The sequence below is a fragment of the Plasmodium sp. gorilla clade G2 genome, assembly GCF_900097015.1.
Source record: "Plasmodium sp. gorilla clade G2 genome assembly, chromosome: 3".
Lineage (NCBI taxonomy): Eukaryota > Apicomplexa > Aconoidasida > Haemosporida > Plasmodiidae > Plasmodium > Plasmodium adleri (nom. inval.).
In genome coordinates, this window is record NC_041695.1 from 472,958 (window position 1) to 499,251 (window position 26,294).

At 16.6% G+C, this 26,294-nt stretch overlaps 8 protein-coding genes across 8 annotated transcripts; 3 read left to right on the forward strand and 5 right to left on the reverse strand.

Moving 5' to 3' along the window:
* Positions 1-185: 185 nt before the first annotated feature.
* PADL01_0312800 (co-chaperone p23) lies at positions 186-1,780 on the forward strand (the record flags this gene model as incomplete). Its single annotated transcript, XM_028684203.1, has 7 exons — positions 186-319; positions 453-526; positions 596-695; positions 839-921; positions 1,028-1,164; positions 1,336-1,472; positions 1,618-1,780. 7 exons carry the CDS (start codon positions 186-188, stop codon positions 1,778-1,780), a joined length of 828 nt encoding a protein of 275 aa, XP_028536543.1.
* Positions 1,781-2,177: 397 nt separating this feature from the next.
* PADL01_0312900 (vesicle transport v-SNARE protein, putative) lies at positions 2,178-3,721 on the reverse strand (the record flags this gene model as incomplete). The annotated part of the gene is made up of 8 exons (XM_028684214.1): positions 2,178-2,327; positions 2,481-2,542; positions 2,657-2,682; positions 2,782-2,852; positions 2,997-3,077; positions 3,172-3,234; positions 3,430-3,482; positions 3,631-3,721. The coding sequence occupies 8 exons, from the start codon at positions 3,719-3,721 to the stop codon at positions 2,178-2,180; spliced, it is 597 nt and encodes a 198-aa protein (XP_028536544.1).
* A 1,585-nt stretch (positions 3,722-5,306) lies between these two features.
* On the reverse strand, positions 5,307-9,524 carry PADL01_0313000 (conserved Plasmodium protein, unknown function; the record flags this gene model as incomplete). The annotated part of the gene is made up of 1 exon (XM_028684226.1): positions 5,307-9,524. The coding sequence occupies one exon, from the start codon at positions 9,522-9,524 to the stop codon at positions 5,307-5,309; it is 4,218 nt and encodes a 1,405-aa protein (XP_028536545.1).
* A 133-nt stretch (positions 9,525-9,657) lies between these two features.
* Positions 9,658-11,025, reverse strand: PADL01_0313100 (DER1-like protein; the record flags this gene model as incomplete). Its single annotated transcript, XM_028684237.1, has 1 exon — positions 9,658-11,025. One exon carries the CDS (start codon positions 11,023-11,025, stop codon positions 9,658-9,660), a length of 1,368 nt encoding a protein of 455 aa, XP_028536546.1.
* A 961-nt stretch (positions 11,026-11,986) lies between these two features.
* Positions 11,987-12,913, reverse strand: PADL01_0313200 (serine/threonine protein phosphatase 6, putative; the record flags this gene model as incomplete). Its single annotated transcript, XM_028684248.1, has 1 exon — positions 11,987-12,913. One exon carries the CDS (start codon positions 12,911-12,913, stop codon positions 11,987-11,989), a length of 927 nt encoding a protein of 308 aa, XP_028536547.1.
* Positions 12,914-16,162: 3,249 nt separating this feature from the next.
* Positions 16,163-17,104, forward strand: PADL01_0313300 (conserved Plasmodium protein, unknown function; the record flags this gene model as incomplete). The annotated part of the gene is made up of 2 exons (XM_028684259.1): positions 16,163-16,192; positions 16,352-17,104. 2 exons carry the CDS (start codon positions 16,163-16,165, stop codon positions 17,102-17,104), a joined length of 783 nt encoding a protein of 260 aa, XP_028536548.1.
* Positions 17,105-18,329: 1,225 nt separating this feature from the next.
* Positions 18,330-19,184, forward strand: PADL01_0313400 (conserved Plasmodium protein, unknown function; the record flags this gene model as incomplete). The annotated part of the gene is made up of 1 exon (XM_028684270.1): positions 18,330-19,184. One exon carries the CDS (start codon positions 18,330-18,332, stop codon positions 19,182-19,184), a length of 855 nt encoding a protein of 284 aa, XP_028536549.1.
* Positions 19,185-20,391: 1,207 nt separating this feature from the next.
* PADL01_0313500 (zinc finger protein,putative) lies at positions 20,392-22,845 on the reverse strand (the record flags this gene model as incomplete). The annotated part of the gene is made up of 1 exon (XM_028684281.1): positions 20,392-22,845. One exon carries the CDS (start codon positions 22,843-22,845, stop codon positions 20,392-20,394), a length of 2,454 nt encoding a protein of 817 aa, XP_028536550.1.
* Positions 22,846-26,294: the final 3,449 nt, after the last annotated feature.

The following is a 26,294-nucleotide window of genomic DNA, read 5'->3' on the forward strand; positions in this document are numbered from 1 at the left end:
AGGGTCATGAATAAAAAGTTATTTTATATATATATAATATTTATTTTTTAATTCATTCACATATATATATATATTTTATATTATTATGTTTTGTTATTTTTTCTAATATTATATGTATATATATATATATATATTTATATATAATATCCTATTCATTTATTTTATTATTATTTTTTTTGAATAAAATGTTTTTTTTTTGTTTTTTTGTTTTTCATATTTTTCTTTTTTTTAATGTTGTCTTATCAAAATTAGACTTTCCAAATGAGCAACTAGCATCGTCTTTTTTTGAATCGCATAAAAACTACCGTGTAACGAAAGAGTAAACATAGGACATAAAAAATAAAATATAAATATATAAATATATAAATATATATATATGTATGTATATATATATATGTGTACATATCACCATGTACTTATGTGTATTTTTTTTATTTCCCTTTATTTTGAAGAGATATAATTGATGGTATTGAAAAATGTTGGTTTAATATTACAGATTATTTAATAAGTCAATCAATAAAACAAGGTATTATAAATTAAAATAATATATATATGTATATTTTCATACATGTAATGTTTATTTTTTATTTTGAAGATAATGACTTTAGTAATGATGTAAAAACAACAGTCACTGCCATGAAAAATAAGATGGATCAACTTCTTACGGCTTCCTATTCAAATAAAAAAATCGACACGTAAGAATAGACAAAACATAAAATAAATATGTAATATAAATATATAAATATATATGTATATATATATATATATATATATATATATATATATATATATATATATATATATATATATGTGTGTAATATTTTATCTTATTTCCTAGGGTTAATGCTTCATTTCAGTGGGCTCAATCTCCTGACTATATTTTTTTGAACATCAAATTTTCTCATCGTTGGAGCTCTCCAGGTATTATATTTTTAAACCATAAATGAAAAAAAAAATATATAAATGGATTTCCACAAATAAATAATTACATATATATATATATATATATATATATGTTTTTGTTTAGGTGCCTTGAAAGTAAAGGATGAAAAAATCGTTTCTAAGAAAAACAACTTCTCCTTTTCTGCTCTTAGCAACGATTCAAATTCTGTAACAAAAAAGTATATAGTTGATTTGACCTTACTAGATAATATTATAGAATCCGTAAGAAATAAAAGAAATATAAAAAGATAACAAAAGGGATAAATATATGCATTATATGTATATATATTTTATATGTTATATATATATATATATATATATTTTTTTTTTTTTTATGTGTATATATATTTTATATGTTATATATATGTGTGTACTTCATTTTTTATTTTCAAGGAGACTAAATATAATTTTGCTTCAGTCGGAAAAGTAGTAGTCACCTTAAAAAAAGAAAAAAAAAAAATTTGGAACAGGCTCCTACTGTCAAAAGAAAAATATCCAAATATGCAAGTGTGGTGGGATATGAAAGAAAAGTAAGAAAAAATAAAATATACAAATATATACATATATATATATATATATATATATATATATATATATATTTTTTGAGACGTTTACATATTAGTACATTATTTTTGTATCGATCAATATTTTTTTCTTTTTAACCCTACAACACAGATATTATGATAGCGTTCAGAATTTTTTGAAGGAAGAAAAAAAGAACTCTGATAAGTTACAAGATGATATAGATGAAGATGAAGAAAAATATTTTGACGAGGAAATTTTAAGGGAAGCCAAAAAAAAAAGTGAAGAATATGATAAAGATGATGAAGACTTATAACTTTTTTTTTAATTAATCACACAAATATATACATATATATGTTTATATATATATATATATATTTATTGTCTAATTTTAAAAAAAAAAAAAAATGAAAAATTTATTTTTTTTTACAGTATATCTTTTAAAAATTAAAAAATAAAACATACACTTTGATTTATAAATTAAAAAAAAAACAATGAATTCTAAAAATTTTTAAAATTATAATAAAAAAAAAAAAAAAAAAAAAAAAAAAAATACACAAATTTGATCATTTGTAATTAAAAAAAAATATATATATATATATATTTATTTATGTTGATAGATTTGCCTACAACATATGGTTATATGTAGACATGTTATAAAAAAATAAAATAAAAGTTTTTACAAAAAAAAAAAAAAAAAAAAAAAAGAACAATTATCTGATCTTATAAATTATTACTCCTATATTAGCAATAACTAAAAGAATTATAATTAATATTAATAATCCTTTAAATACCAACTTATTCTGATATATACTTAATAACATTCTTTTCACGCGATTTTGTTCCTGTCGAGTTTCATCCGTCTGACAAATAAATTAATACATATATATAAACATATATATATATATATTATATATATGTATGCACATATTTATATTTTATAAATATGGTTAATATTTTTCCTTCATATTAATATAAAAAAAAAAAAAAATTATTTTATATTTTTTTTAAATTACATGATGTTTTGTTCTTAGTATTGCACTTCTTTGCGAATTTAATTCGCTCATAATTGTATATCCTACATTATATCAAAAAAAAAAAAAAATAAATAAATAAAAAATAATAATATGTAAATATATTGGTACTCATCGAATTCAATAGATCCTATTACAATTATGTTTTATCCTTATACCTATATCTTCAATATCTTGGGCTCTCCTAAAAAAATACAAATAAAAAATAAAAATTTTAACAATATAAATTTTGTTTATACTATAAATGATATATGTATATATATATATATATTTTTATTTGAACCTTTCAGACTCTTTGAGAAAGTCAACCCCTTCTTTATATTTTTTTGTCATATCATACTGTCTACTATTAAGCTATAAAAAAAAAAAAAAAAAAAAAAAAAAAAAAAAAAATGATGAAAACACCAAATGGGTATTCAAAATTTGTAGATATGTTATATGTACATAATATTGTATATTTAAAAATATATATATTTTTTTTTTTTTTTTTCATTTTACATATTCTTCAGAGTAATAATCGGCACTCATTTTTTTCACAATATCTTTATACTTCTTTAAATCTAAGTTATATGTATTTATCTATAAAATGAATATTATAAAAATAGAAACTATTTTTAAAGCTTAATACAAAAGAGATATAATAAAAATTATATATATATAATATATAATATACTTGATTGAGAATTTTATTAGATCCTTTTGGTAAGCTATTTATTTCAATATTTATTTGCTTAATCTAATCAAATAAAATGTAATAAAAAAAAAAAAAAAAAAAATTAGATTAGTGTGTATATTTAAATATTTTACATATAGCATATATAAAAATATATGTAGAATTAATATTTTGTTGTTTTTATATAATCATAAGTATGAAAAAATATATACATGTAAATATATATATTTACATATTAATTATTTATTTATTTTATACGCATTTTTCAGCTTCGAAAATGTATTCTCTTATTTTATTATAATCTTCTTTATCTAAAAATATATTTATCGAATAAAAAAAAAAATTTAATTTAGCAAAGTATAATAATATTATTATATAATAAATATATGGAATTATATATATATAATAATATTATTTTATATACATTTATTTTTTTTTTTTTTTTATTTTTTTTCAAACTTGTTATATTATATATAGAATGTTTTATTTTATGTAGATATCTGTTTAAATCATCAACATAGTCATCAAAATATTCTGAGTAAGTAATCATTTTTTTTTTTTTTTTTTTTTTTTAAGTTCTCAAAAATATTATATATGGATGTAATTAATATATATTATATATTATATATATATATATATATATATAATTCTAAGAGATTTAAAAAAAAAACAAAAAATAAAACAAAATTAAAACAGAAAAAAGCTATATATATTATATATATATGTATATAATATTATATATATATTATATATATTTATAATATTTATAAATTAAGAAAAAAAAAAAAAAAAAAAAAGAAAAAACTGGTTCTCTTTTTCTTTTTTTATAAATAATGGATTTTTATTAATATATATATATATATTTATTTTATATTATATATATATATATTTTTTTTTTTTTTATTTATAAATTCTATGTATAATATATAAAATAAAAATGTTCTTTTCCTTTTTTCTTTATAAGATTTTATTTAAAATTTTTTTTTCACATGTACTTATTTTAAATATAAAAATTATAGTGTTGTTCTTTTATATATATATATAATATATTTTTTAAATAATTTTTCATTTAATATGTTTTAAAAGGTTGAATCATAAATATATATACTACTACTTATGAGTGCCTTACTCAAAAAAAAGGGGAAAAAAAAAAATATACATATAATATATATAATATATATATATATATATATATATATATATATATTTATTTATATGTAAGAAATATTTTTATAAATTTATTCCATAAGTTTTAAAAAAAAATTAAAGAAAAAAAAAGTGACACATCAATTAAATACAAATGATAAAAAATATATGTGCATATTTATTTTTTAAATAAAAAATAAAACCCATTTAAGAAAAAGAAGAAGAATCAAAGAAAAAATATATTAATAATTTTGTGAAAAAAAAAAAAAGAAAAAATGTTTCAAAAAATTATAACAAATTTTATAAAATGTTTTGTTTATTTGTAGATAAAATAAAAGTTGATAAACAAAATATAAATGTGAATCGAAAGAAAGAAATAAAATTGATTATGATATATTTAAAAAGTTCATGTATTTAAAAAAAAAAAAAAAAAAAAAAGACAATAATATAATTAAAACAACAAGTTTTATTACTATTATAATTATTATAATAATTATTATCAATAAAAATAAATGAGCATCTTTCTATAAATATATATATGTTTCCTTTTAAAAATTGTTATGTTAATATATGAACAATTTAATGATGAGAAAAAATGTAAATTATTATACTTGACATATAATTATATATATGATAAGGCATATAAAAAAAGGACTTGATATTATTTTATATATTTTTATTTTTTGTTCTTCTTATATAAACAAGTTTTTTTAAGAATAAAATGATAAAAGGATAAATGAGTAACATTGTACTTTTACAAAAAAAAAAATAAAAAAATAAAAAAATATAAATAATATAATATATAAATATAAATATGTATATATATAATTTAATACAAAAATGAATACACAAATATTTTATATATATATATATTTTTTTTTACATATACACATTTGTTGGTATATATTTTATTTATTTGTAATAAGTGTATACATATACACACACACACAGAAAAAAAATAATAATGATTAAAAAAAATTCTTAGATTATTATAAAGTAAACATTTTTTTCAATTTTGACAAATGATTAGATGTAGAAACCTTTTCCTTTTCTATAATATTTTTTGTTCTATCATTGATACATAAACTTTTATTCTTTATATATTTAATTCTTTTATTATGATAATTAAGTTGATGTGGTAGGTTCATAATTTTATATTTATAATTTTTGAATTGTATTATTTTCTTTAAACATTTTTTGTTTTGATGATATAATAATAAAGTATTTTTTATGTTTATATGATTCATTTGTTTTGTTGTTCTATTTTTTGGGGACGAATAACTTTTTTTTTGTCTTTTTAATATATCTAATATTAAATTGTTTATATATAACTTATTTATTTCATATGAAATATTTTTACTTTTTCCTTTTTTATTTTTGATATATGTATCTGCATCAATACAAATGTAATTAAATCCTCTTTTTTTCATTAATTTTAATAAGGCATATTTTTTATAATTTAATATTTTTTTATTTTTCTTTTTTATATGATTACTATAATATGATAAATAAATATTATATTCTTTTAATTGATTTAATTTTCTATCAGTCAATGTATAATAAAAATCATAATTATATAAAATATCTACTATAAGGAATTTTTTTTTATCAACTTTTATTAATTTATTATTATCATCATCATCATCATTTTTATTTATATTTATTGGTATGTTCTCATCATTATTTAATGTTAATAAATTTATTGCCATAGGAAATGTATAATTACATATATTTATATTTTTATATACTTGTATATTTTTATTATATATAAAAAATAAATCTTCATATATCTCATCACACACATTTCTATATTCATTAAAAACTTGTTCATCAGAATTCATCATTTTCATACTCTTCAATAATTCTGAATATTTTTTAACTCTCATATATCCTATGTCTTTAATTTTATCTTTTTTAATATCATGTGATGCACCTTTTATTTTAGTTATATTTATATCATCCAAATTTTGTACATTAATGTTTTCCATATTTTTACCTGACTTGTTCAGGTAATAATCATAATAATAATCACCATCACCATTATCATTAATATGATCATAATAATGATAATAACCATTAATATTATTAATATTATTAATATTATTATTATTATTGTTATAATTTTGGATTATATATTTATCTTGTCCATTTTGTTTAAGATGATTTGTGTGTGTATTAATTTCATATTGATCATAAGGATTCCAATTTTTTAAATATTTTTCTTTATTTGTTGATAAAATATTTTTAAATAATTTATAAACCTTGAATGTTAAATTATCATATACATTCATCATTTCGATTTTTTTTAAATCTTGTGTATTTTGTAGTTTATATAAATTTTTAAATAAATAATTAGCTGCATTTTGTATTATTAGATGATTTATATAAAAAGGAGATGATTTTTTATTTTTATGAACAGATATGATCATACCTATTAATTTCAATATTTGAATGGATTCATTTATATTATTATAATTTATAAAGGTAAGTATTTTATGAATTTGTAAATATGATATCATATTATATAGATTAAATTTGACGATAACATTTATTATTTTGAATAAATATGTATTATCTAAATATAATACATCTTTTTTTAAATAATAAAGATATTTAATAATTCTATAATCTCTTATATTTAATTTTTCATATATACATAAGATATCTATGCTTTGTAAATATGATAGCTTTTTATCTTTTAAAAAATTTAATAATTTTAAACAAACAATTTTATATATATCTAAATATAAATTATAACAAGTAAGTTCATATTCAAAATTAATAGTATCCATAACATTTAATTTTTTGTTATAAAAAAAAGGATTTTTCAATATCATTTGATCATTTGTATGTCGATTACTTACAATTGGATTATAATAAATATTATTAATTTCGTTTTTTATTACATTATTATGTGTATCAGAATAATTTTTTTTTTCCATCTGAATATTTTTATAAGTAAACATATTATTATTATTGTGATTAATGTGATTATTATTATTATTATTATTGTGATTGTTTATTTTTTTCTTTTTTAATTGTATAAACGATTTCATATTATCAAAATTGTATACATATTCGTTGTGATCATTATGATCTTTTTTTTGTTCTACATATGCTGAGTAATTAAAAATAAAATTATCATATGAATAAATTTTGTATCTATCCCTTTTATGTTTATTCTTCATATAAAAAAGATCATCATGTATATATACAGATGTATTATCCTTATTATGAAGATAATTACTATTATTGTCTGTTATATTGTTTGTTATATTGTTTGTTATATTATTTGATGTGTTGTATGAATTATCTACTTTAGAAGAGTCATTATATTTTTCTGAGATATAAATATAATTTTCATGTTCATCTTGAGATATGATAATATTGTTTAGTTTTTTTAATTCATTAAATAAGCATGTCCTTACAAACAAATATTGATATAAAAATATGATTTCTTCTTTACCTATTTTTTGTATTTCTTTTGTAGGTAAGCATATAAATCTTTTCAGAATGATTTTTTCAAATTGTATAAACATAAAATTATTATATTTTAAAGAATAAAGTAATAATATGATTTGTTTCATATTTAATAAATCATTTCTATATATAATTTCATTCATTAGATTATATATAAATTTCAAATGATCTTGATATGATAAACCTTTTTTTTTGTCATTATCATTTTTTATTTTTAAGATATAATAATGAGAATTGTTTTGTTGTTCATGGTTTAAATGTATCTTATTTATATTAACATATATATTAATATAATTTTGTATATTTATTTTATCTTTATTTAAAAAATGAAAATATTTCTTATTGATAAAAATATTTTTATTTAATGACACAAATAATATATTAACAATTTCTTGTATTTTAAAAGAAGATAATTTTTCTTCAATTTCTTTTTTTATATTTATGATTAAATTTTTAATTATATTTTCTTTTTTTTCATCACCTTGTTGTATAACATTATTTTGAAAATATTGAACGTTTTTGTTTTCATATGTTTCACATTGTTTTGTGTTATTATTTGATATATTATTATTTGATATATAATTATTTGATGTGTTATCATAATTAAAAATATTAGGTTCATATATATGTTGTGGCAAATTATATTTGGAATTATTATATGTTATTAATTTATTTTCTTTTTCATTATTAATATGTGTTTCTTTTAAATTTGTATCCACACGATGAATATATTTATTATATTCATTGTTATTATTATTTGTAGTAATCATATTATTATGTATATCCATTTTATTGTCATAACAATTATTATTAAGATTTAAAGATACATTATGATTATCATCACTATATTTATTATCTTTCGTTTGATTATTTTGTGTAAGAATATTTTTTGTTTGTTTATTTTGATGGATATGATTATGTGTATAGACATTTTGTAAGTGTAAGGATGCAATATATATAAACATTAAATCTGTAGAATTATATAAATGAATATTTTTATTTATGGTATTAATAAATTTTGTAATCATATAAAAGAATGAATGAAAATGATTATAATAATAATAATGGTTGATAAAATATAAAGTATATGAATAGAAAAATAAAGATAAAGAATGGAAATTAAGATTATTTAAATGGTTGTCAAATTTAAATATTGAAAAATTAAATATTTCTTTATTATATATTTGTTCATCTGTTAAGCTAATATTATTATTTAAACTATAAGTAATTAAGGCTAGATCTTTATAAGACATATTTTTATTCATTCTCATTAATATGGATTTACTAATTATATTAATATAATAAATATTTTCGAAATTATTTTTTCTTAATAATAGAATTAATAATGTTAAATCTCTGATTGTAAATTTATATATTTCATGTTCAATATGTTCACATATAAAAAGTAATACTTTTTTTTCTATTTTAATATATTTGCTCAATAATTTTAAAATAATCATAAAATCTACATAATTTTTTATTTCTTTATTAAATAATTTTAATATTATAATATATAAAAAATTACTCCACACATTTTTCTCTTTTACATTTTTTTTACTACACACCTCAACACTTCTTCTAACATCTGAAATGTTCATATGTTTCATTGTATTTATTCTGGGTATGTTATGAACATAGCATTTTATAAAAAATGGGAGCGTTCGATTTTTCTTTTTTTTTACAATGCATGTTAAAAGTTTGATATTCACTGCAAATCTCGAGGCCATTTTGTAATAAAACTGAGGAGCTCAAAAGGGAAAAATAAAACACACACACGTATATATATATATATATGTATATATATATATATATTTTTTTTTTTTTATTTTTATGTGGTGGCTTTTTATTTTTGAACTCATTTCATTCGTACTCCTCCTTGTATCTGTCATATAAAGGATACACACGAATAGTCTTGAGGAACGTTTTAAAGAATAATCTTAAAAAGTTAAATTTTAAATGTTTTTCATAAGTAAAAAAAAGGTAACTTGAGAAAATAGAAGCTACCTCATAAAGAGAGAATTCGTTATATAGAAGTATATTTTGTATTATAAAAAAGAAGGGGACATATTCTGCTTTGATAAAAAATAGCTCGAAACAATTTATTAAAGTGCCTTCATTAATTCTACTCCAATAATAAAGAATATATGTTGAAAAAACATAACCCAGATGATTATAATGTTCTTTTTTAATATCAATATTTTTTGAGTTATTATTATGATAAATATTATTACTACTATTACTATTTTTACTATTAATGTTAATATTATTATTATTACTTGTTTTATTTTTTATGTTATATTTTGATTTATAATCTTTGATAAAGAAATTTTTAAAATTATGTATATGTAGCTTTAGATTCATTATATTTTCATTATACATATTTGCCCAGATTGTAAATAATAAATTTGATATATATCCATATGTTAAGAAAATCAAGAAATCTTCTGGTTTTTTATAATGCGATATTTCAACAGATGACATATAAATATTTAAATAATTAAACATTAATATATATTGTAAATATAAATTACCTATATATAAATAAGGTGTAAATAATCTCCATATTTCTCCTTTTTTAAATATTTTATTAAAATCAAATAATATTAATTTATATACATTTTTATTTACATGTATTAATACACTTAATATAAAAGTACATAATAAATATATTTTTGTTATAGGAGGTGTTCTTTTAAATGATTTTATATATGAATAAATAATATTATTTTCTATATAGTCTATATTAAATAATACTTTTATATTATCTTTTATATCATGAAAACTTGAAAAATTTATAAAAAAATAATTTTTCTTTTTTTCATTTCTTTTATATTGTGAAAATTTTAAAGAAAATATTTTCTTCTTCTTTTTTATAACATGATTTTTTATTTTCTCATAATATTCTTTTAATTTGTTTTTAGGATTATTAATATAATAATTATATGTTGTGTAATTATTATTTACATCATTATTTTTATAAATATTATTACAATAACTAAAATAGGAGTTATTATTATTTTTTTGCTTTTTTATATAATTATATTTTCTTCCATTTTCAATATTCATATATTTATAATTATATATGCCTCCATATCTTTCTGCTCCTTTTTTTATTTTATTATTTAAGTTACTACTTATTAATAATGCATTTCTATTGTTAATAACTTTACCATGGATTATGATAATTATAAAACTTAAGAATAAACAAGTTAATTTATAAAAAAGCATCTTAATTATTTCATTTATATGGTTATTAATATATAACTCAACAACAAATATATATATATATGATATATATGTATGATATATATGTATATTATGTCATACAGACTTAAATATTAAACAAAACATTATGTGTTTATTTATTTATTATATATTTATTTATTATTTATTATATATTTATTGATTATTTATTATTTTTTTATTTTTTATTTCAATATATATAATGCAAATTAAAACTTTAGATTATTCGCTTAATATTTCTCTACATCTAAAAAAAAATAAAATAATATATATGTATAATCATTTACACATTTTAAAGTTTATACTTTTCTCAAAAAATAAAATTAACAAAGAGTAGCACATATAATATTATAATATTATAATATTTTATATTTATCAAATTGATTAAGTTATTCAAGGAAAATATTTGTAATGTTTATTTAATTATATATATATTTATATTTATATGTGCACATAAATTTAAGAATAAATAAATAAAAAAATACATAATTAATAATTCAATTCATATATATTATATAATATTAATTTATCTTATTATATCGAGGCTTATATAAAATCAATAATATTATGTGTATATAAAAATAATTTTATAATTATATAATATTATATATATTTAAACATTATGATTTAATAGGAAATATTTATTAAAAAGATAAACACACATTTAAAAACATAAAAAAAAAAAAAATTATAATAAATAAAAAAATAAATAAATAATACAAAATACATAATAAAATATTTTTATATAATTATAAATTGTCACGTAGGCACAAAAATGTAATATTTTACAATAAAACAATGAACAAAAAAATAATATGTTCATAATTTGAAAAAAAAAAAAAAAAAAAAAAAAAAAAAAAAAAAAAAAAAACATACACATAAATATAAATATATATAATATATATAATATATATATATTTATTTATTCATTTATTATATCTCCTGTTTATAAAAAATACGGTATGGTGGCCTTATTTTTTATAGAATTTCTTGAATCAGGAGTATCTTTAAATATTAACATTTGTCTATTCATGTACTCATCAATTCTCATAATTGCTGCGACGTTACCACAACGATAACAATAATTAGGAGCTGACCAAACTGTAATTATAGTTGAATCTTCAAACATGTATCTATATCCTTCCATAGCTAGCTGATGAGCTCGTGCTATTAATTCAAGATTATTTATATGATTAAATTTTTTAGTAACACTAGGACCAAATAACCAACCAGCTCCCCTAGGGTTAGCAACCCAATCATCAACTTCATCAGGATCAGACCACATAATATCTCCAAAGGCACCTTCATGTGGTATTTCTTGAACTCTATTTATTAATCTTAATTGATCAATTAATTTTATTTCAGGAGATAAACCACCATGTACACAAAATATTTGATTATCAACTAATGCTGCTAATGTTAAATAATCAAATATATCTGTGCAATATTTCCATGCATTAGCATTACCATATTTTTTAAAACATTCATCATAAAATCCATATACTGTAGTAATTTGTCTACTCTCATGATTACCTCTTAATAATGTTATATTTTTTGGAAATAATAATTTTAATAATAATAAATATTCAAAAGTTTCAACACTATTATAACCTCTATCTACATAATCTCCTAAAAATATATAATCATTATTCATTATATCACCACCTACATCAAATAATTCTAATAAATCAAAAAATTGACCATGGATATCTCCACATATAATAACAGGTGGCTTTATTGACTGAACATTATTTTCTTCTACTAATATTTCTTTAACTCTTTGACACACTAATCTTAAATCATTTTCATCTAATAATTTGGGAGGGTTCATACGAAGCTGTTCAATCCACTTTCTTTCTTCTCCTTTTGTCATTCTTATATTTAAGTATATACATATATTATATATATATAAATATATATAAATATATATATTATATATATTACATATGTGAAAAGAAATAAGGAAGCCTTTGAAATATTTTATAAGAATAAATTACATTTTAAAAAATCAAACGATATAAAACATACATATTATATATATATATATATATATATTTTTTTTTATTTATAAGGTTATACAAAAAAGGAAGCATAAGATGTTGTTCTATATAATATATATGTTTTAAAAAATATGTACATTAAAACTACACTAGGACTATATTTAACATTAATTTTACAAAAAAAAAAAAAAAAAAAAAAAAAAAATTAACTCATATATATATATATATATATATATATATATATATATAATTTAAAAAATTATGACATACTTTATAAAAAACAAAAAAAATATATATATAATTTTTCCAACGTTATTACTATATATATATATAATATTATAAAGAAGAAAATATAAAGAAATAAAATAAAATAATATATATATATATAATATAATATATATTTTTTTATTTATTTATATTTATGAATGTATGTTCTCCCCCATATTTCTTCCTGGTATTTTTTTTTTAAATGGATATAATATATTATATATATATATATATTAATTATTATACCATTAAAATGTTAGAAATTAACGAAAAAATTAATATATTTATGAATATTATACTTTTTTTCTATTCTCCTTTTCCAAATAAAAAAAAAAAAAAAATAGTAAAATAAATACAGAATCGGCTCTTTTTTTTTTTTTTTTTTTTTTTTTTCTTCTTCTACATATATATATATATATATATATATATTATATATGAAATCATTCGTGGCCTTTTCTTTTATGAACATATATTTAATTTTTATAAAAAATAATAATATACCATATGTTTTAATAATATGTAAAATAAGGGTGTAATATTATAATAATTATAAATTATAAGAATACTATATAATATGTATATATATTATATATTTATATAAATGTAGAAAAAAAAAAAAAAAAAAAAAAAAAAAAAAAAAGAGCGCCTTTTTATTTTTATCGTACATTATATATATATATATATATATATAATACATACATAATATTTTTACCCTTTCCCAACTTTTTATTGTATTATGTAGAATTAAGATATAAGTGGAAAAATAAAAAAATATACACTGAGAATTAGAATCTTTTTTCTCTTTTTTTTTTCTTCGATTTGTTACAAGTGTCATATATAAAATATATATATATATATATATGTTAAAATAGTTTAATATTAGGAATCATAATTTTTTTTTTTTTCACTTTTACATTACAATAAGGAAATTAAGGTCTAATTTGAAAAGAAAGTATATATATATACCATAAGCATATATCCATTTTTCCACTATATATATATATGTATATATGTATATATTTATATTTATTTATTCATTTAAATGAACATGATTTATTTTTTTGTTTTCTCTAAAAAGCTGAGGAACATTCTGTACCTTTTATATAACAATTTTCTGTTATTTACACATTCATTTAATAATTATGTGTATTAACAATTAATATTTTTTTAAAAAAACAAAAAAAAATACAATACAATTTTATTTTTATACAAAGAACAGTATAATAACGATTTATGATATATTTTTTTAAAATTAAAAGAAACGAAAATATGAAATCATTTATTATTTTTATCTAATATATAAATTTTTTTCTTTTCTTAAATGATATTTGAATATTATATATGTATATTAAAAATATATATAATAATAGTATTGTATTTATGTTTATTTTTTTATATTACGTAATAATAATAATAATATTTATGTATTACATTAAAATAAAAATGTGTATACTTTTTATGCTTATCCTTTTTTTATTCCTTGCATTAACTTTTGATGGTACAAAGAAAAAAAAAAAAAAAAAAAATTAAACACATTTAAACCTTCTATTAATATGTATATAATATATATATATATATATATATATATATATATATATATATATATATATTTATCTTTAAATACATTATTAATTTATATTATTGTTATATTTATTATATATTTTTTATTATCATGTATTATCCTTTAATTTTTTAATGTATATAACTCAATTTTCTTTTCTTTTCTTTTCTTTTCCTTTCTTTTTTCTTTTTTTTTTTTTTTTTTTTTTTGTTCATTAAATAAGAATAATTTTTCTTCTCTTATTTCATTTCATAATAAAAATGGAAAAAAAAATATATTTATATATATATTTATATCCGTATATATTTATGAATTAACATTATATATATATATAAAATATATCTTGTTTACATTTTTTTCCTTAAAGAAAATTATTATTTCCATAAAATAAAACATAAATGTAATATTATATGTATATGTGAATATGTTATTTATATATTGATCATTGAGAAAGAAATACACTTTGATATTTTTCTTTTTCTTTTTATTTTTTTGTACTTTATATTTTTATACATAAAAAAAATATTCCGTAAAAATAATATTATATATATATATATATATATATAATATATATATATAATTTTTAGTATATATAAATAACCATGTTATAATATTAAACATATATAATATTATCTATATATGTTTTTTTTTTTTTCTTCGTTTTATTATAATATAAAGTTATATTTGGAAAAATGTATAAATAAAATTATATATTATTATATATATATATATATAAATTACGTAATATTTTTTTTCTTCTTTTTCTATGTATTATTATATATATATATAAATATAACAACTATTAAAAATTCTGTTGTTTTCATATAAAATATATAAATAAGCATAATGAAATTTATATATATATATATATATATAATTATATATTTTATACAGTTTGTATATATTTTTTGAAGTATTTATAAATAAATAAAAAAATATAGAGAAGAAAAAATTATAAAAAAAATATATTCATAAATATATAAAAATATAATATTTACAGATTAAATATAATTATTACATATAATATATTATATTCTATAAATTATAACAGTTCTATATTTTTATTATTTATATATAGAAGAATTAATTTAAAAAAAAAAAAAAAAAAAAAAAAAAGAAACCCAAGAAACCTTGTTATTTTATTTTTTAAATCAATACATAATTTTTTTTTTAGAACAACAAAATATATATATATATATATATATATAATATATTTTAACTTTTATTTTTTCAATTTTTTTTTTCTTTTTGAAAAAAGATATATTAAATGATTAGATTAAATGAAAATTGTAAAATGATTTCAAATTTGTCAAATGAAAATGAGGTAAAAGTATGAAAAAGCATTTTAATATATGTATATATGGATGTATTTATTTGTTTGTTTGTGTTATTTAATTGTGTTTAATAAACCTTTAAATGATATATATATATTTATATATATGTATATTTTAATTTCCTCTTTTTTTAGAATATCAATGTTAAGAATATGTTAGAAGAAAAATATAAAAATTTCCTGAAATTAAAAAATATGAACAACCATATAGGAGCTAGCCAAAATGTAAATGTTAATAATAATTATACAATGAATGAATTAGAAGAGTTTGAAAATAATAATAACAATAATAATAACAATAATAATAACAATAATAATAACAATAATTACAATAATTATAATAATTACAATAATTACAATAATTATAATAATAATAATTATTATGATTATATGAATATAAAAGTCAGTCAAAGTGTACAACATAATAAAAGATTACAAGATGTTTACAATAATAAAAATTCATTTCAACACTATATAAAAAAATTAAAGACATGTAGATTTGATGCAGATGATATAAGGAACCTGTTAGAAAAACGTTTAGCATATGAAAGAGACAATCCCTTAATTAAAAATATTCAAGAAGAAGAAAATAAAAAAGCAATAGGAATAAATGGAAATTTAGGAAGTGAAAGTAATTCTTCTTCATCTAATTATGATAATAATTACCTTCTATATAGAAAAATTAATAGATTAAATAAAAATAATACAAATAAATCAAAAAATAGAAGTAGGAAAAGAAAAAGAATAAATTCAAAAGTTGATAAAAAATATATTATTAAATGTAGAACTTGTAAGTTTATTAATCCAAATGGTTTTAAAATTGAAGATTATTATACTTGTCAAAATTGTGGATATAACGATTTCTCCGTTATAAGGTCTACATCACCAAATAATGCAGACTAGTACATTTAATATACAACAAAAATATATACAAACATATATATATTATTAAAATATGAGATCGTTATAAGTTTATTTACTTTTTTATTTTTTCAGTAATTTATAATTATCAAATTTTATAAAAGATATCTTATATTTTCAATTTTATTATGAAAAGTTATAATATATAACTCCATATATTATTACTTATATGTCATAAAATGTTATATATATATATATATATATATATATATATATATATATATTTGTATGTATGTATATGTGTGCACCTTATTTCTTTTATTTATACTGAAATATATAATATTATATATTTTTATATAATTTTTTTTTTTTTTTTTTGGCATATATTTATTTTAAAAAATTAATATATATAGATATATTTTATAATTATTTTTTTATTTTTTTACCTATGTTTATATAATTAATTATAAAAAAATATATGATTTTATTTTTTAAGAAAAGTATCAAAAGGAAAAGAATTCATATTCTTTTTTTTTGTTTTATAAAATTAATTATTATTTTTATATTTTTAAATTAATTTTTCTTAACTTTCTTTTATATATATATATATATTATTATATTTATTAATCCATAAAATAAACAAGTGTTAATATAAGTAAATTTTTTTTTAAAACATTAAAACATTTGTCACATTAAAGAAACAAATATAAATATGTTAAAATGTACATTTTAATATAATTGACAAAATTATAAACAATAATTAAATAATGATTTATATATATATATATGAATTTTTTATATATACGTATAAAATAATATTTATAGAAATATTATGTATTATATATATATATAATATTTATATATATATTATAATATTTTGTATAAACTTTCCAGAACAACATATTTTTAATTTTTTTTTTTTTTTATATATTAAACAGTTTAATATAATATAATATATATATGTTTAAAAATTATAGATAATGAAATAAAATAAATATCTCTGTTTAATGATTACAAATATATTATTTATATATGTTATAATAACAATGTAGAATTATACTTATTAATATAGAAAAAATATATGTATATATTATATTTATTTATTTTTTTTTTTTTTATTATTACCTAGTTTAAAAACCTTTATCGCAACATAATGTATGTTATTGAAAAATAAAATAAAATATATATATATATATGATATATGTTTCATAATTATATTATGAATATTCTTATAATATATTATTATTTATAAAAAAAAAAAAAAAAAATGGGGGGCCATGGAGGTTTAAATATATTGCCACAAAAAAAATGGAATGTTTATAGAAAAGATGTACAATATAAAGTTCATTTTGATGAGCATAAAATTATAAAAGAAGAAAAGGATAAAGAAATAAAAAGAAAAAAAGATGAATTTGAAAGTACTATATCGCTCTTGAAAAGAAATATAAAAAAAAGTGAAAGTAGTGATAATAATTGTAATAGTGATAATAATTGTAACAGTGATAATAATTATAATAGTGATAATAATTGTAACAGTGATAATAATAATAATAGTGATAATAATTATTATAATAATTTTTATGATGAGAAGGAGAAGAAAAAAAACACGACAAATCATTGTAATGATCATATTAATTTATTTATTGAAGAAGAAAAAGAATTAACAGCTAGACAAAAAAAACACGAAGAATTTTTAATAAAAAAAGGACATTATATATACAATGATAAAAATTTCAATGCAGAACATAATAATATTTATGATAAGAATAAAAATGCACATATTATTTCTGATTTTAATAAAATGAAAATGTGTGAACGTGATTGGTTTCTTAATAAAATGAAAAAAAATGACAAGAGCAAAGAAAATGTTGCTAGTTTTTTTAATATTCAAAAGGATAATATGTCAGAAGAATATAATAAAACGAAAAATATAAATATTGAAACGTCTTTGTGTGATAACGTAGATAATTATATAAAACATGATAAGAAGAAAGAAAAAAAACAAATACATTATCATATCAAAAAGATTATTAAATATAAAAAGGAAAAAAAAAAAGAAAGAGAGAGAGAAAGAAAGAAAAAAAGAGAAAGAGAAAAAAAAAAAAAAAAAAAAAAAGAATGAATGAATGAAGAAAAAAAATATAAAAAGTGAAATAATATAATATATACATGAGTTTTATATTTTCAGTATCCATATTCTTATCATCAATTGTATATATATATATATATATATATTCATATATTCTTCCTATAAATATAATATATCTGTAATTCAAAAGTTTATAATAACCATTTATGTTATGGAAAGACAAAGATATGTGTAACTATAAAAATAAATAAATAATAAATACTACAAAAGAAGACATATTAATAGTTTATCTTAATAAGAAACATTGAAGATATTATCCATGTCATAATATATATTTTAATGTAAATAATATTATTAAATATTATCTTTTAATATATAAATGTAAACATATTATTAACATAAAAGATATATACCCTTTTTTAATAACATATATTATTCTCTATATTTTTATCATATACCAATTTTATGTATGAAATAAAACGACATACAAACCTTTTTTTATTTATAAACTTATGTTTTTTGTTAAATTTTATTCATTCTTATATTAAAAATTATATATATAATATATATTTTATTTTATTTTATTTTTTGGTAATTTTTTAATTATTATTTTTAATGAAACTTTTCTTTATATTTATTCTTTTATATGTCTATTTGTTTTATGTAAAAAAATTATAAAAAGAACATTTTTTTTTTTTTTTTTTATGGGTTATAAAAATGATATTTTATTTTCTTGTATTTATGCATTTTTTTAAGTTGTATAAATATTTCAATGAGTTAAAGATAAAAAAATAAAAATAAAATGATAATAAAATAAGCTTGTAAAATATAATAACTTATTATTTATGTATAAAATAATAACATAATAATCATTATAAAAAATAATGATATAATAATAAGCATATTATAGAATAATCATTCTTAGAAATATATATATATATATATATATATATATATATATATATGATAATTATATACTAAATAATATTATTATCTTATTTATATAAAAAAAATAATAAAAATAAAAATAAAAAAATTATCTATTTATATATATATATTGTCAAAATAAATTGACGTGATTAAATAAATATAAATAGTTACTTTTATGTATAATAAAATTTATTTTCTTAATGATAAAAAAATGAATATGTATTTTATGGAAGGATTATAAATTTATTATTTTCTGGAAAAAAAAAAAAAATTATTCTTAAAATAAAAAAAAAATTCGTATATTTTTTTTTTACTTATAACGTAGAATATTTATATTACATATTGGACATGTGAATTTGTTTCTTATCCATTTGAGAATGCATTTCTTATGAAAACAGTGTGTGCATGGTAAAAATATGATATTATCATTATGTTTATAATTTTCATAACAAATACAACATGTTTTCAAATTAGAATGTTCTGGTTTATCCTTATCATAAGTAACACATGAAAATTTATTTCCATCTCTAAAAATGAATGACATATTATTCATATTGTTATTACGTCTTGAATTCACATTTCTTTGTTCTGAATTTTCAAAGGTATCTTCAAGGTTTAATTCGTATCCATAATAATTTCTTGAATCACTTGGTACACTAAGAATGACCGTATTTTCATTACTTCTATATTCATATATTATAGTTCTAGGTATAAGATCATTATAATTTAACATAATATTAATATCACCACATCTATAGATAACATGATTTCTATTAGGATTACTATATCTACAGGTATCACTATCTCTACAGATATTACTATCGCTACAGATATTACTATCGCTACAGGTATTACTATTTCTACAGGTATTACTATTTCTACAGGTATTACTATTTCTACAGGTATTACTATTTCTACAGGTATTACTATTTCTACAGGTATTACTATTTCTACAGGTATTACTATTTCTACAGGTATTACCATCTCTATAGATAATATGATTTCTATTAGGATTACTATTTCTATTGGTATTACTATTTCTACTGGTATTACTATTTCTACTGGTATTACTATTTATATTTATATTACTATCTCCATTGGTATTATTATTTTCAATTTTATTACTATCTCTATTAGTATTTATATTGTTATATCCACCTGAATAATTTTGTCTATTAGAAGTTCTATTTCTATTATTATCATAATCGTTTGAATTATTACCAGCATTAACATTACACATTCTTTTAGAATGTGAATTGTTCATTGTAAAATATTGATTATGAGAGAGTGGTTCGTTTCTAATAACAGATATTAATCTGTTGTAAGGAAACATATCTCTATTTAAAGAATTAATTGTATGACTATTGGGATTTCCTGTATTACTTCTATACATTAACATATTATTACCAGAAGGTTCGTTAGTGTGATTGTTATGTCTATTATCATTGTTGTTGTTGTTGTTATGTCTATTATCATTGCTGTTGTTGTTGTTATGTCTATTCTTATTACTTTTATTTTTGTTATGTCTATTCTTATTGTTGGTGTTATTTTCATTCCTATAATGATTAGTGGGTGAATTATTATCAATAGAATCTCCTAATTGATGTGTTATTTCTTCTTTTTCTTCTTTTTTTTCTTTATTACCATGTTCATTATTATTTTCTTCATTCTTTGTTGATTTACTAATTTGGATGACTTCCTTTGAATTTTCAGCACCTGGTAAATTAATACCTTGAGAATTTCTCTTCTCATCAACATTTCTTGATTTCTTTATTTCTGTAGTTTCATTTCTACTACTTAGAGAAGTATTGTATCCATACGTATCACTTTTAGAATTGTCGTTATAATCCGTTTTCACTTTTTCTATGTCTTCTCTTTCGAAATTATTACGGACATTATCACAACTATTAGTACCTTTTGTGTTATCATCATTAGTACTGTTACTAACGTTCAAAATTGTGTCTTTATCGTCCTTCTTATGGTTATGTGCGATCTTTTTTTGCCTTTCATTATTAATATTCCTATATAATTCATTCAAACTAGCATATGAATCATTAGAAGAACTAGATAAAGAAGAACTGCTGATATTTGTGTTCTGTTTCTTTGTACATTTATCAACATCACAATTCAAATTATTTTCTTCTTTTTTACAGCAATAAACATTTCTGTTATTTCTTTTTTCATTAGAAAAATATATTTCACGTGTACTTTCCCTATCACAATTATGAGCATATATATGATCTCTCCAAATTTTTAAGTCTACAGTTTCTCCACATACATAACAAGTTACAGATGTTAATTCGTTTTTCTTTTTAGAATAACTTGTACTTCTGTTAGACATTAAAACACCATTTGTAACAGCATTCGCACTATTTTCTACATTATTTGAACCTTCCATGGAATTTTCTGTATGCGTGCCCTCAGAAAAAAAATGTTGTTCCACAGAATCTTCCTCATATTCTCTGAAAAAACTCGAAAGAGTGGATGTTGAGATGTTTCTATTTTCGTTATGTTCATTCTCAATAATAATATCATCAAACTCTTTGTTTTGGTTTATCTCATTGTCTTCTTTCTTCAATACTTCCTGCCTATCTTCTGAATTTTTTAAAGGAACATTTTCTTGTCCATTTTTTGAAACAGCGTTTTCTTCTTTAACTGCAATATTACTTTTATTGTTCTCTTCTTTTCTATGCGTTTGCATCTTAGCAACAAAGGGTGTTTCTTGGGCATCAGGGTTCCTTTCTTCTTTTACTTCACGATCCATATCTAATAAACTACTTTTTTTTTTTTTTTTTTTCTTAATCAATTATATTTATTTATACTAATAAAATATATATAATATATGGGAATATCCAATGTCTAAGATTTAATATATATATATATATATATATATATATATGTAGATATTTACGTGTGTGTAAAGAATAAATAAAATAAAAAAAAAATGGTAATCAGATCTTTAATGTATTGTATAAATAAAAAAAAAAAAAAAAGAGTCGCATTAAATTAATACAATTATTTTTTCTTTTTTGTAATATGTTATTATATATATTATGATATACATATCTATATTAATATATTAAATATATTTCAAGTTATATGAAGGTATTTCTTTTTATTTTTAAGTTCAATGTTTGTTGACGAAGAACATACATATAAACAGATATGAAAGAATGTTTCTTAAACATGAAAATAAATAATATAAAATTATAAAAAAATATTTTATACTATAAATATTTTTTTTTTTTTTTTTTTTTTTTTTGAAATAAAAATATTATTTTATATATATATATATATATATAAATATATATATTTCTATAAAAAAAAAAAAAAAAATTAAACTATTGAATACCATATAATAAAAATAAAATAAAATGTTTTAAATTATTAGATTGTTATTATTATATATAAATGTAGATACATATGATATACAAATACACTAATATATAAATATATATATATATATGTTTTTATGTACATAACAATGATTTATATATGTTTTTTTAATGTATAAAAGTACTACGTCCTCACTATTTTTTTAGTTAAAAATTATAAATATATGAAATTTTTTATATATACATTATAAGCATTATATTTTTGAAATATAAAAAAATTGTGTGCGATCTTATAAGTATTTTTTGTAATATTATTTTATATGTAGAATATAATTTTATGAATTTTAAATATTTGTCTATATATGTAGTTTTTTGAAATAAAAATTCTTATAAAATATATATTCTAAGATATTTTTATTTCAAAGAAAAAACTAATTTTTTTTATTGTTTTACTTCGTTCTACAATGCTACAGAAATGAAAATAAAATAATATAAAATTTTTATCATGAAATATATTTTATACATATAACATTTTGCACTTATTTTCTTAATTTACCTTTTTTATTTATTTTTTTTTTTTTGTAGAAAAAAAATAATAAATGGTTAGTTTTGAAAAGGAATATATATATTTTTTTTTTTTTTTTTTTTTTTTGAGCCTTTTTTTTGAAGATCCATAGTTGCATCTAATATATTTTTGGATAACGTTTAAAATGACCCAGAAAAAAAAAAAAAAAAAAATTGCATGTAAAGGAAATAATAAATAAAATTTTATAAAATGTACGTACATTATATTTATTATTAAGGAATACTCGAGAATATACACAAAAAAAAAAAAAAAAAATCATATAAATGAAATAATAAATAAAATTTTATAAAATGTACGTACATTATATTTATTATTAAGGAATACTCGAGAATATACAAAAAAAAAAAAAAAAATCATATAAATGAAATAATAAATAAAATTTTATAAAATGTACGTACATTATATTTATTATTAAGGAATACTCGAGAATATACAAAAAAAAAAAAAAAAATTGTTATTTTATAAAAATTAAAGTTTCTTCTACATATGATTAATGTTAAGTATTAGTGTTTCAATTATATATATACAATAATTATATATTCATATTCATCTATAAGAAATAGTATATTTTATTATGTACATACAAAACCTTTTATTTATATATTTTCCATGAAATTGTTAAAATTTGATATGTATCATAAACAATTGTACAAATATGTGCATAAAGAAAAACTAGTTTTTTTTATTTTTATTTTTTTTTTTTTTATTTATTATTCCTTAATCTTTTAATCAATTTTATATATTTCAAAAGAATGAACTAATTTATTTTCATATATAATAATCCATGTAAATTATAAAAAATTATAGAAAATATCAATTTGCATATATTAGTAGGATTTGTTTTTGTGAGAACAATATAAGAAGAAAATATATTATATTTTTACAATTTCTTTCATTATACTAAATATTTTTAAAATTAGCATAAACAATTCATGCCTTCATAAACTGTGTACATTTTTTATAGAAAAAATTTTAAATAAAATATATATGTTAATATCATAATATATATATTGATGTTACTGATGGGCATATATATATAAAACTATTAAATCCTTTTATAGAAAAATAAGAATAAATTTTTTTTCATAAAAAATAAGATACATATTTTTATAAATTAATATGAATTATAAAAAATAATTATATTTATGTAAAAGAAATTATTTTAGACATAAGTAATTCTCTTTGTTTTAAAGAGTAAAATATATATAAGAACCATTGTTATTATAATTAATTGCAATTACTATAAAAAATTTCTTTTGTTGAATTTATAAAGATAAAAAATAAATGAAATTTGTATTATATATTAATATGTAATTTATTATCTATTAATAAATATATTCCAGTTATCAATTCATATATATATTTGTATTTGACATAAGTGTACTTTGTCTTAAATGTAAATAATTATAAGTTTTCATTGTGTTTTCAAGTAACACCTTTTTTTCGTATTAATTATTACAATATGTTATTACATAAATTTTTTTCCCATTTCATTTATGTATGTATAATTTTATTAATTTTTGAAGAAAAAAAAAAAATATATTTTCTTCTTTTTAGAATCTTAATGAAAAAACAGAAAATATTTTTCTTATGAATAACCAATTTATTTATTATAAATGAATATCCTATATTCACTTTATACTTCTAATAGTAAATATCTTTTGAAATTTTTAATATGAAAACTTTTAAAATATAAAAAAAATAAAACCTGTATAATATAACACAAAAGACATTGTTTTTTATAAATATATTTAAAGAATTTGTGTTTTTCCTTAATAATCTATATCATTAATATAATGTGCTTATTTACATTTTCCTACAATTAATATATTATATTTAAAAAGCATAAGTTCTATATTATTAGATTCATTTTATAAAATAATTGTAAAAACCTATAATGTTATACTTCATTAAAATATATAAATATTATATGATAAATTTTATTATGGGTTTAAAAAGAAATGAAAATATGAAAACTAATTCTAAATTAGGAATAATTATTTTTTAGTTTATAATTACAATATGAGTCTTTTTTTATGAAAATAAAATTTATAGAAAATTTTTCTCTAGAATTATGGATATATATATATTATAGGCATATATAAATGTAGAATGTATATACACTATTTATTATATTCAATAAAATATGTGATATACTATTAAAATTTGACAAAAAAAAAAAAAAAAAAAGATAGAAATGTATTCCCTTTAATTTCCTCTTAAGAATATTGATTGTGAAATTCAATCATAACGTCTAGAATTTATTTTCTGAATTTCAATTGCATTTATTTC